Here is a 13,786-nt window from a genome sequence, read left to right on the forward strand (position 1 = left end):
GAGAGAGAGAGAGAGAGAGAGAGAGAGAGAGAGAGAGAGAGAGAGAGAGAGGGAAAGAGAAATAGGAGAGAGGAGGCTTTAACAACAAACTATCTTCATTTTCTATGTTAGCTGACTGTGCCAGCAAAGTCACCAACCATCGATTAGCTTAATCAAAATTTGATGAAAATTACCCTAAGCACGTAAGTCGGCCCTGAAGAGAGAAACGTGCTTCAAATTGCGAAGAGTCGCCGAGCGATATTATCGCGCCGACGACGAAGACGTTTTACACGAGCGAAAACTCGCTCGTTCGCGCGCGCGCGCCAGCGTGCGAGAGAGAGAAAGAAAAATGTTTGCTGGGCGGATTACGCTGTCGCGGGCATATTGACTTGTTTGCTATACATCGAGTAGCTTGCGATACGTTAATGGCAGCGAGAAAGAGAGAGAGAGAGAGAGAGGGAGGGAGGGAGGGAGAGAGAAGTTAGTATTTAACTGACATTTCTGCTCGAGTATCGCCGGCATTAAGCCTGAAATTAACGCCCCGCTGAATATATGCGTACGACGACGACGCGAACAGGACTGTCAGGGTTGAAACCCGACTAGCACCTCTGTATCGGCTATCGAAACTGGTCGCCCGCGTGTCCGCAGCTATAGATACGCGAAAGACCAAACGTCAAGTAGATTTCCATCGCGCTGAGCGAGTATCTCGCGCAAGTCGTAAACGCGTCGCGCGCGCACTACATTACACTACACTACATCACATCACATACACAACAACACACACACACACACACACACACACACACTGTTGTACGCTTGCGAATTTAACGTCGCCAAAACGTATGGGGAGAGGTGTCACGTATTTTTGCGTGTATACGAGTATTTGTACACCTCACCTTTAAACCGCCCGCTATCGATTTTTATTCAATCTCCCCGTTCGACTCGCTAATCCGCGCGCTTTAATTAGTTTCAATTTCCACTTCGCCTTCTTTCTCGCGCATTTTTGCCGCAGTAAAGTCCCCCTCTTTCTCTCTCTTTCTCTGTTCCTTAAATTTTGAGCGTCTTTCATCGTCATTTCGAGCGTCAAACGATCATTATCCGATGTACACGCACACAAATACACAGACCCGCGCGCGTACACATATCGATTAATAATTAATTAAATATTACATGTCATACATGTATTGTTTCTCCGCGAGAGAATCAACGATTCATAGCAAATAATTAATAATTAACAAACTTTATAATTAGTGAGACTGAATCGCGCGAATGCGTTGTCGATAAATATTCGAAAGCCGCGGCCGTACATCGTGACACTCGATCGCGGAAATCGCGGGGAGGCTCTCGCTTTCCGAGACGGGGGAATGTCCTATTGTATATCCGGAATATATCCGCGCGGACGGTCGGACGATCCGTTACCTCGAATCCCGAAGTTTGTAGCTGGGGCCACCTTTGGCCGAGGTCAGAATGTACACGGGGTTCTCCTCGGGCCCGCTGTCGTCCTGCTGCGATTGACCCTGATGGTCGCTGCCGGGCAAGCTTCCATATTGCGGCGCGTCCTCGCTGCGTCCCGACGCCGAGGACGAGCTCGACGAGAGCGGCTTCGTGGCGATCGGCAATTGGCCCTCGACCGTGAAACCGGGCACCACGCTCGCCGTCCTACGGGACAGCGAACCTGATTTTTTTCTGCCATTCGCTCGTTTCCTATACCTACGAACGTAACTTGACACTCTTAACAATCGGCAATCGTTGATAGGCGGGGGCGATTAAATTTAATACAAAAAGAAAAGAGAGCGATAGGTCGAGCTTTCTCGCGCGTTATCTTCATTTTGGCTCAAGGGCGCGTTGGACATCGCGTGTTTACCGTCACTCGTAATCGAGCGGTTCGATGGAATCACAGTCGTAGTGATCTCATTTCTTTCCTGGGACGAGCGTCTTCAGCGATCTGAATGGCTCTCGTGAATTTCGGTCGATAAAGTTGCGCCACGCAAGGAGAGCGATCCATCGAAGCAGCTCGAGTCGAGTTAAACGATTTCAAGCTTCACATGGCGAATCAATTGTCCTAATTCCATCGGCAAAATTTGGCTGCTCTTTGAATCTCTTGTTTGCACAAAGCAAACGGAAGATTCAAACTCAACGGGCCGATCGTGAAGCTGACGCGACGCAATATCGGTCGCGCTTACCGTCTGATTTACTAAACCCTCCGACCCAAGGTAGAATTAAACAATTAGCCTCGGTTAAGCGCAATTAGCATCGATTAAGCAATTAGTCAGCCCATAACACGTATTATGCGCGAGACGTCTCTCGAGAAGCGGGAAAGCGCGTACCTCTGGAGATCGACGGCGATATTTCATCGTTTCGCGAATCGCACCCTTGAAATCTCGCCGGCGATTTCCAGAGGTACGCGCCACTTCTCGAGAGAGACCTTACGTGAGATCAATCGGCATATCAAGCTCGATCGCCCGAGAGAAGCGGGAGAAGGAGGAGGAGGAGAACGACGAGGAGGAGATATCGTCCCTCCTTCGTCGGCTCTCTCTATTTCTCTCATCCCCGTCGCGTCATGCCGCGTCGCTCCTCTCGGAAGTACGATTAATCCGATCTCTCTCGCGGCAGCTGTTCTCACTTCTCGTAAACCGTAAATCGGTTTAACTTGCCTGTCGGAGGTGTCGCGCTCGAGGTCGATCATGTCGTCCGGTAACGCGGGAACGCTCGTCGACGTGTTCGTAGAGGCGATGGTGACGGCTGTTGTGGTGGTGATGGTGGTGGCGGTGGTGGTCGCGGCGACGGCGACGACGGCGGCGGCGGCGGCGGTGGCGATAGCGGTGGCCTCCGTCTGGCAGGGGCTGTCATGCGGCTGGCTGCTCTGCGTGGAGGCCCCCGGGGCCGGGGGTGGGCCGCCCCTAGGCCGGCATTTCGGAAAGAGTCGGTTCAAGTCGGCGTTCTCCAAGATCAGGCTTGTCATCGCCACGGCGCGTTCATGTCTCTCAGCAGGATGTCCATTCTGCGAGCAAGAGAGTCCGTTGGTGTAATCGTGTTGTGCATGCGACAAGTAAACACGGTTGGTGAGTGCGCGTGCATGTACAGGTGACGAATATGTAGCTTTGGATTCATTCCGGGGGAAGGGGGGTTTATTTGTGATTTAAATACCAATATTTCGCAGTTCGATTTTGCTTTGTGTACATAATCTGCAAATGCGTCGCGTTTAACAGCGCGTTCAATGTAAATTTCGAGATCCTCTTTTGTTCAAGTTTTTAACATATTTTATATCCTCTTTACTGTTAATCTCTTTCGATTCATGTCACAAGTCCCATAGAGGATTACAGACTCGCGCTCTCGTCGTCCAGTTGAATACATTGAAATTAGCGTTGATCATGTCGATTTACGTTATTACACGCAAAGAAATCATTTAGTGAAATCACATCAGCTAGGTCTCAGTGGCTAATTCGCTAAAAGGCTAATCGTTTTGCTTTCATTATTAAAAAAATTGGCTAGCAAAATCGAGTAAAATGCAAATTTATTAGTTGAAATTAAGAGCGCATATTTCTTTGACGAGTAGTAGAGAAGAAAATGGCAAGTATTTCTAAATGTCTTGTGCGCGTGAGTTCCGAGCATTCAATCTTGTAAGGAACAGAGCTCGTCTCATCGCATCGCGTGCACCGCACTGATTGATCAACTTTCACTAATATCTCAATAATTACCGTGACATACAAAATGGTCTATACAAAATGGCGTACATGGTTTTTCTGTTAAATTTAACAAGTTCTCTGCCTGCACACGAACGCCTAAATTTAGGCATTTTGTATAATTAATGGATACATCCAACAACAAATTTCGTGTCTCTTCACAATCATTTCATTATATATTTTTTCACTGCCATTGAAAATATGCACAGAATGTCCGATATAATGCTCATGTGTGAGAGTACAGCTTATGAATTTGAACGAAACAGTCCTCTATTATTTTACAAATAAACACGATACATATTCCTTTGATCCACAATAATTATATTGATCTCGTCACTGTTCCAATAGACAAAGGAATCTGAACAATTCGGCCTGGAATGAAAGAGGCTGCGCGCTGCTCGTGTTATCGTGGTTGTCGCAGTTTAATCGATTTACGGCACTCGATTTTTCCAAATGGAAGAGCGGCACAGAGAACGCATGTTAAAAAAATTCCTTTTTATTTCTTTCACTACGACCACTTATTCGCGAATTTAAGCATTTCGATGCGGCATCGGTATCAGATACGGCATCGATATCAGAGTAGCGGTCATGTAACTTTTTTCTAAAAGTTGGAAAAAGAATGAAAAGCTTCACGTGTAACTTCTCGAACGCAATAGAAATATGAATATTTTCACTTCCCACGAGTTTACGCGCTAAGAGAAAAAGATATATAATCGATATCCGAATTCCAGCGCGAAAATCGTGCACTCGCTCCCGCGACGGCGCACTTGCTTCTGAAGCAGAGCTGGGAAATCTTGCCCGGGCGCACTGGCATTTTACTCCTTCCACTTCTTACACAGAGACCCTGCGCGCCGCGCGAAGTCACACGGACGGACAGAAGGGTCTTTGTGTGAGAAGTGGAAGGAGTAAAACGCCAGTGCGCCCAGGCAAGATTTCCCAGTTCTGTTTTGAAGTGCGGTGAACGACCGCGTGCCGAAGCGGCCGAGTGGGCGATGCTACATTGCTTATCTCAGCCGCGGAGTGGAAGTAGCGAGCCGGGCTCTCGCTGCCTTATAGTATACATATATGAAGGGGGAATTGTGTATGCCTTCTGTAGACCCAAAGTGTGCCTAAGATATGTGCGAGAGAGAAAGGTATACATTCCTATTCATCCTCTGTGCGCATGCGCCAACATGCGTCAGTTGCTGGACTACAAAATTATTGGTTTCAATATTTTCTTACTTGAATTCTATCAACTTTACCGAAAACTAGCAAGAGATAAAAATTGTTTATTTTTTTCTCATAGAGCTCGGAGAATTTTTTCAGAATTTTGTATTAACTTTTTAGTACTGCATTTTCTTGCGTTTTCTTGCATTTTCTTGAAGTACCAGAAAGTTAATACAAAATTCTGAAAAAATTCTCAGAGCTCTATGAGAAGAAAATAAATAACTTTTATCTCTTGTCAACTCTATAATCTAACCTAACCTGTCAACTTCAACGCATGCGCACAGAGGACGAATAGGAACGTATAGCTTTCTCTCTCGCACACATCTTGGACACACTTTCGTGCCAGCATTCTCCCTTCATGTATATACGCTCTAAGCTCGCTGCATATCGTCATTGCGTATACGCAAGGTGAGTTTCCGGAAGCAAAAGCCTTCCGCATTCCATCCGCGCGTCGCAAAATGACTCATCCAGCGCTCGCCGCAACGATAACGCCAAACAATCTAAAACGCGAATCGATACAATCGCTCATAACTCCACTTGTAGACGTAGCGATTTGAAACAAAGACCATTGGAAAGAGGAAATTACTTCCGACGGATGTGAAATCGTCCTTCTGTAGTTAAAATAATGTAATCATGTTAATGTGAGAAACATCAGTTTTTGCTTTTACATTGAAAAGTGGATATTAATTATTTATTTACGTCAAAAACCGATGGAAAACCTTGGTTTGAATTTGTAATACGAAGCGTCAGTTTTTTACGGATATCAAGTGTAACTTCAAAGAAAAAAGCGAAGTAATAATGATGGGAATTTCCTATCCAACAGAGTATTTTTAGTCATAGCGTCAAAGTTCAAGTAGGTAATGAATTTGGCTTCATTTAACATAACGACATTAGCTGTTAAATTAAATTAAATTTCAATAACCCATCTTAGCTGTCGCGGCTATAATATTTTAGCTCCTGCGGCTAATCCTTTTTCTGTGTATATTGCACAAAGGAAAAGATAATTAATATCGATTAAATGACACACATATATATATTTTTAATTCGTTTACAAGTACGAAGAGATTCATCCTTTTATAACAATTAAAAGTTTAAATCGCACTCTTATTGCAAAGAAAAACCAATAGAAAATATCGAGGCTTAACATTATATACAGACTATTGCCATCCTTCAATGTTACAAATAGTTATTTTTAAATATTTCTATTATTTTTAATATTTCTATTATTTTTAGTACTTTAATCTTTATTTTTAATATTTCTGAAATAAAACAAAAAAACTTTCTTTTTATATAATATATTTATGATGATAATTCGTTATCATAATTAATTCGTTATAATTTTTTTATTAGTTTTAAGGATCTCTGAGAAGCTTATGTAAATTACGTGGCTAATACATTGCTGATTAACGACAAAGATTAAATAATTAAATTAAACTTTAAGTAAATTAAATTAAATAAAAATTAAATGATAATAAAATGTTACATAATTCTGAAATCAATCTTTTCTTGAAACTCAACAGCAGCAGGTAATAGTTTACAGCATCAAAGTTAAGACAATAATAGTGCAATTAATAGTGTCAAATTTCGAAATTCTCCATTGATTCTGCAAGGATTCACCGAACTTTGCAGGATTAATATGAAATTTCGACTTAGGATATTAAAAAAAATTATTTCAGTGTCCGTTAATTTCGGATTAACTCTGACGAGACTCCGAAAATCTCAGTGGAGACCAATACTAGCATGTTGACCGCCACGCTGATTTTCATTGATTATTTCAATATTTAGTTCAAGTCCGAATCATAGAAAATACGGCAAACAAATGTAGTTTATGATGCATATATTTGCTGGCTCGCTTTATCATTTCTCAATTGACTGTATTGGTTATATTTGGCTATATTTATTACACGTAGTTGATTACGTTTTGCGCATAAATTAGAGTGAGGCGGGGCAACGTTATAGCGGTGAGATCCTCATAGCAGTCAACGTGTTAATTAAGCGATAAATAGAGATCTCCAATCGCTTTCGCGTTAAGGAAGTAATTGTCTCGAATAATGATTGATTGTTAGCTAGAGAAAGCTGCTTTGCAACCGTTGTAAAATTCATATATCTAATTGGTCTAGACTCTTAGTCCCGGCTGAATCTAAGAATATTTATGCCTAAAGAGTTAGAAAAAGTTTTGCTAATTTAATAATAAAGTATCAAAACAAATGTTTGTTGATATGGGTCAGCAAATGACCCCGTAGTGGCAACAAATGATTTGTTGCTCTGAATTCGCTGCTTCAAGCAACACTTCTGCAGTGGAGGCACAACTAACCCAATCTAAATAGCCGAAAACGCATGTGATTTGTGTCTCGGGCAATGTATGGCAAATGTAACCATTGATTACAAATCTAATCATTTGTTAGAATGACAAATGATGAGAAATGATTTGCAAGGGTAAATGTTCGATTTGTTTCCCTAACGAGCATCAAACGGCGAGTGTGCTTTTGTTGTGAGAGATTTCCCTTGCAATTGCAAAGTAGCTCTCTCTCTCTCTCTCTCTCTCTCTCTCTCTCTTTCTGATTAACGCAGTCAATCCGAACGGGTCATCGTCATCGTCGAAATGTGCACCGCTGCTTTCGAGCGCAGCATCCGCAGCTACACGGATGAAAAGTCCCAGCTCCTTCTTCCGTTTGCTCTAACGAGGTCGTGCTTGCGCGCGCGAGAGCACGTGCCACTCGAGCGCGCCGCACCACTCGCTCACGGTGCTCGCGACACCGCGAAAGTGTTATACTTTGTACGGCGCGGTGGGTGTTCAAAGGGGTCGGCGTTGGTAGTAGCGCGTGTAGTTGACGGCGGCGGCGGTGGTGCGACGATGGGGGTTAGGTCAGTGGTGTACATCGGAGCGAAACGCAAGCCGAAATACACACGAACGAGCTGCAGCACTGGCCGTCGTCTCTCGGCTAGCTGGCTGGCTGACTGCCGTTTTCGCGCCCCGTCGAACTCTCGGATAAATTACTTCGCGCCGATATCGATACCAGGACAAACCGCCACGATGCGTGTTCTCGGGGAGGGCAGGGCGGTTCAGGGTTGAGAGGTAACGCGTCACTTACGACCGTCGTTTCCGTTTCACTTTATTATTTCGAGAACGACTTGGCCACGCGCGACGTTTATTTCCCGTTGTTAGTAACGATAACGATCGAACGTTTCTTTTTGTGCGACGATAACGAATATGATCGTTACTTTGCAAGCGCGTAGAGTAGTCTACATGGGAAGGCAGTGAGGAAAAAAAGGAGTTTCCCTTTAAAACTCAGTGGGAAAAGTAACAGAAATTATGGCGACTCGTTAGTTTTTTGAGTAACGATAACGGTAACGAGTTATCTTTCAAAACCGGTAACGATAACGGTAACGAGTCCCTTTTAAAAGGTAACTCTCTCTTCTCACTCTCTCTTTTCCGCGGCATCGCGCACACGCTCAATTATTTATTCGTTATTCCGAGTGGAGCAAGCGCGCGCATTCGTCTTCGAAGTTCGCTATTGCGATTTTCCGCAAAGTCAGAGTGAAGAGCATTCCCTCGCGCGAATTTCAGCCTTGCGCAACTCCGCGCGCAAAATGGCAATGGCAATTTCGCGGAGTGTTTTCGCGGAAAATTGTCGACGCTAAGAAGGTTAATCATCCCTATTTACGCGACGATCCCGCCAAGTTCTTCCCTCTCCCCCTCCCGGGTTTCTTTCATTTGACAATCTCGCACGCATACAACACCTCCGCCCGAGACAAGACGGAAGTTTCCTCTTGCTCGCGGAATTCGCCGGCAAACAGTTATTCGGAAACTCGAGTTATTACCGGGGTGGCTCTGCCACCATCTCGTCCCCCGGTTATGCGCAGCCGAGCCCGCCGCGAACTTTCCGCCGCCGAATTTATTGTTATGCAGTAAGTCGGGTTGTACGGCGAGCGCGAGCGCGCGCGCGCACAGCTCTCGGTGATGAACTTTATGCTTTTAATTAACATCACTTTTCCCCGCGCGGGACTTATGAAAATTCCACCGCTGACGCAACCCCCCTCCTCCTCTGCCTCCCGCCCGTTAGCTCATCAGAGACACCGAAATCCACGCTGAAGATACGCGCGCGTTTCAGCGGCGCGTGAGGGAATTCGCGAATTCAATTCGGAAGGTAGATAGTAAACAGGAATAGTTGGCGTCGACGTCTGTTCTTCCTCGGGGAAAGCTAACACTGAAAGATGTAACGGCCGTGTAAAAATCAAGCAGGGCGCAAAAGTTGAGGTTGTAAATAAGTAAATAAATAACCATCGACGACTCGTTTCCTGACGAACTTTGCGCGGACCTTGCTTCAACATCTTGGACTTAATCATGGAAGTGGGATGACTTTCACGAAACTTCGATTGAGCTAACCGAATGAGAAGCAGGTAGAGATACCAGCACCGATTTCTATTTTATACATTACACGTGTAAGTTTTATATATATTTAAAGAAAAACGAACTCACAAAAGAATACAAATTTGAAGATAGGAAAAAAGGCTAATCTGAGTTCAAGCACGGTCGTAGTAGTGCTATACCTGAATTGGTAAAACCTTCCTTTTGTCAGGAAATAGAGTAATTTATTAAAAATAGAATCTATAAATAATCAAACGTTTCGGTTCAGCTATGAACCCTCTTCAGTGATAAATACATAAAAAAGTAAAAGTCTCGATGCTAGTACAGAACGACGAAATACAATCAATAATATACCCAACTTGGATGCCCACAACGAACATAAATTGTTTTTTAATATTACGGTCGGCAAAAACGCTCAAAATCAGGTCTTATTCCGTTGCTCGTAGAAACGCATATTAGTGTGCAGCGGTTTTATGTCTTAAAACAGATATGTAGGTTGAACCAAGTATATGAAACACAATTGTCGACGATAATATTGCCAAGTGTATTTAATAAATTACTCTATTTCCTAACAAAAGGAAGGTTTTACCAATTCAGATAATATAGCACTACTACGACCGTGCTTAAACTCAGATTAGCCTTTTTTCCTATCTTTAAGTTTTATATATTTTTACGTATTTCTATTTGCGAAATTCGTCGTTCAACAATAACTGAATAATTGATAGTTTCTATTTTACCATAATGGAGTTAGCAAGTAATGCTTGATTAGGTGATTTTAACTCGACTAGATCAAACGGAAAAGCAATCTTAATGTTGGAAGATGATAGGTTTCAATAAATGGAGATTTTCCATGACACTAAAATATTGAGAAAAAAATCGTCTTTAGAAGGAATACTTGCCTTTTAAGGATCATCTAATACTAAAGCGAAGTACAGAAATATTTCCAGGTGCGGAAATTTGCTGTTAGTACATTTTACTCCTACGTTATAAAGAAAGTAATATTATCGCCCTTTACCACGTGTACACAACGTACTTATACCGGCACTCGACCGTTAATTTTGTCTCTTCATTTAAATATTGTCCTGACCGTGCGGCAGTTACCATTTTAACGCCTTGTCCGGTCCAACGTACTTCAGTCCCGCGGTACTAGCGGATAATTGAGAATTCACTGAAGAATTTGTTATGAGCGGCGTCGGGTGGGAGGCGGAGTGGCCGAAGCCCCGGAATAATTTCGCCGAATCGGGATTCCCATTTCGGCGAGGCGAACTCACGCGAGCGAAATAATAATCCACGTATGTTTATTCGCGACAATGAAGGACGGCGATAATTGACGGGAGATCTTTTCACGTCGGTGGATCTAAAGCGCGTCGGTGATCGAATAGAGTATTGCGCAGTGGGTTTTCATCCTCTGATGAGAAAGGGAGAGAGAGAGGGGGAGGGAGAGGGGAGAGACAGATGTTCTAATTCTCTGTGAGGAGACGTCGTGATCTATCAAAGGCACGGCGACAAGGGTGCCGGTGGTGGGCGCGTGCATTATGAGTCATCGATGCCACGCGTGGCTTTAATTCACGTGGCGCGTGAGTCAGCGTTGAATCGCGGACAAGGGATGAATAGATAGTTGCTTTTATAGCTGCCCTAAAGGCCCAAAGCCCTCTAAGGACGTATTAAGTGACCATCGAATCGTAGTACACTCAGAGAAAAAGACTCGATTGCTTCAACTTCTTGATAGTTAAATCATATGTGTGTCTTTGCCTAAGTTGGAGGAGAAACAAAGACAGATATATAATTTAATCATCAGTTAATTTACCAAAAAGTTGGAACAATCGGCTCTCGGAGATAAAGACATCGTGATGGCAACTATGTATACGTGACGACTACACGAGTTTTGCATGTAGAATTAAAACATGTGTAGCTTAACAAACTGTATAAATTAATATAGTTCTACACTGAAAGAAATATTTGAAAATTCACGTATGAGGCATTAAGTTTGTTTATATACACAGAGAAATAAACTTTATTTCATAGAAATTGATGTTATTTCACAAAAATATATTTCATATTTCACAAATAAATTATTTTTTCTTTCCAGCGTACATACATTGAAGATAGAAAAAAATATCTAAAAATAAATAAATATTTATTAGATGGGCATATTTATTTAAATCAAAATTCTTTTTATTTAAACCGAGTATTATTTATTCGGTTTAAGTAAACAATACTCAGTTTAAATAAAGAGAATTTTGATTTAATATATTAATGGTATCTACCCAATAAATATTTGTTGTATAATTTAAAAATTTTTCTCTCGTACAAAACTCGTATAACTTTGTATTTAGTCAGTTATATAGTTGCCATCACCATGCTTTCTTCCGAGTGCATTAACTCACTATAATACGGAAAATGAAAATAAGTACCCTAACAAGTTACAAAAAAGGAGAAGTCACTAACTATGAAAAACGCGAGGCAAGCAAAGGGGACGATTAGACGAAAATGATAAAAATGAAGTTGAAAGTAAAAAAGAAAAAGTAATAAAGAAAAAGGGAGAGAGAAAAAGCGCGTGAGTGACCACATTCGTTAGTACGTTACTACCCTCGATGTATCGACTTCGTTGCGGAAACTGTTGCGAGGAACGTTTCGAAAGCGGGGACGTCGAGCCGGACAGACACGCGCGGGCGTTATATTAGTTTCACATTACTGAACACGACTTATCCTCACACGCTCGTCCTCGCACGGCTGGCAGCCGACATGCTGTAATGTACGTGTAACACATTTATAACGTATTCTCGTCGATTTTCACTGAACGAGAGCGCGGATCCTTTCTGTCGGGCGCGTTTCCGTACGCAGCTTGAAAACCGTTCCGTCACGAGCGGGATAGCGCAAATCGCGGTGGAAAAGGAGAATTACACGATAGAAAATGTCGTTATTGATGTTGTGCCGCTAGTATATAATACGGTTTATAATATGGACTATACGTTTTGCGACAACGCACACTCTTTCGCGGACATAGATAATAACGCTACAATGAGAGGACTCTATCGGCTTTTTTTTATTGATGTTACTTTCATATTTAATATATATTTTGCGATGGGCAGACATAGATATCTGTATGCGTGTATGCACCAGAGAGTAATGTTGCAATTTTCAGCAAATATACAATTAAATCGTAAAATCGTAAAGTCGTAGCTTACGAAAAAAACAAAAAAATCATAGATATTTACGAGTTACCATATGACATACAATCCGCATAGAATTGCAGATCTACTCATAAGTTCTTACGAGTTTTACGAAAACAAGTTATGAGTTTTACGATTTTGTCTAGAATTGCATAAATCTCTCCCGATTTAGATCAGGGGTTGAAATAAAAATTAATTAAGATTAATATAGATTCAGATAAAGATCAAAGAATTGCTAGAGAAATAAGTAGGCAAAATTAATATTGGATAAATAAGATAAATAGAGCAAATGTGTGGAGGGCACAGAAAGTAAATCTTTCATAGTTTTAATCAGACATCACTCTCTTAAAGTGAATCAGTGAATAGTCACTGATATCAGTTATAAGTATAGCACTGAGCACTTTCAGTGCAACACTTATAACTGCAAATCAGTGTATATTCACTATTTTTAGTGATGTTTCACTGATTCATTTTAAGAGAGTAGATTTTGATGAAAATCAACGGGAATCGCTTGAGAAATGAATAAAATAAAATACAGAATACATAAATAGAGCAAGCAAGATGGGGAAGTAGATAAATCGTGTAGATAACAAAGATATGTATCTTGAACAAATCTCTCCCGCTTCTCCAAAATTTACGATTCCTACGATCTTGGAACTATAATTAAAACGACTGTTAAAAGCGGCACGACTCATTGCGGCAAATAATTGTAACCTTGCGTGACGTAATAAATACAAAGCGAAGAAAAAAAATGTACGAAAGCACATTACTACACAGAGGTATAATTTGTCATGCAAATCTCCGTGTCCCGTAAAATCCGTATCTTTTTCGTGACTCGGTGGCGGGGAAAGGAATTGGCTCCTCTTTGGACGACGCTGCGAAACAACCGGAATTACGGAAGCACGCGAGCGGCGTACGTTGGCCCAAATAGCGTATAATTCGTGCCATAGAATCTAGACCTTATGCACATAGAACTTAGAGCGAGCGTTCCCCTATTTCTCGAGACGGTGATAAAAGTATGCTCGCCTACTTGGCGCGGAAACGGGATGAACGAACCGACGGCGACGACGACGACGCGCTGGCAACGACAACTTTTCGTCGTGCAACAATGAGAGCCGCGCGAATCTCCCATCATAAGCGACGCGATATAACTACGGTCGTCTAGCAGAATGTAGGGAAGATCGTGCATGTAAAGGTTAACTTCGCGCGCGAGTACATAGTCGGCGAAGAGCTCGCGACACATTTCCGCTCGGCTTCTGCGAAATAGAGGAAAATCGCGAGAACGATCGCATGTGTGATTTTCGTCTGTTTTCAAGTCCGGCGAAATGAAAAGAATTGCAATTGGTTGTTTTTCTTTTTTTTTTTTTTTTTTTTTT

General features: G+C 42.4%; 1 protein-coding gene across 15 annotated transcripts in view; it reads right to left on the reverse strand.

Annotated features, from left to right (window-relative positions):
* LOC116850552 overlaps positions 1–13,786 on the reverse strand; it is a 59,985-nt gene that overhangs the window by 17,301 nt on the left and 28,898 nt on the right. For 12 of the 15 annotated variants that reach the window (XM_032828994.1, XM_032828972.1, XM_032828980.1 and 9 more), the window contains 2 exons: positions 2,634–2,980; positions 1,399–1,689 (listed from right to left, as the gene is read on the reverse strand). In XM_032828994.1, the coding sequence (XP_032684885.1) occupies positions 1,399–1,689; positions 2,634–2,941 (599 nt within the window). In that variant the 5' untranslated portion in view covers positions 2,942–2,980. Of the gene's footprint in view, positions 1–1,398; positions 1,690–2,633; positions 2,981–13,786 lie in introns of those variants that run through there. The other 3 variants (XR_004379374.1, XR_004379371.1, XM_032829022.1) reach the window with 2 other exon arrangements.

Source organism: Odontomachus brunneus, unplaced genomic scaffold (genome assembly GCF_010583005.1).
Source record: "Odontomachus brunneus isolate Ranch 3 - 2012 unplaced genomic scaffold, Obru_v1 Obru_scaffold_005, whole genome shotgun sequence".
In the NCBI taxonomy this organism is placed as follows: Eukaryota; Metazoa; Arthropoda; class Insecta; order Hymenoptera; family Formicidae; genus Odontomachus; species Odontomachus brunneus.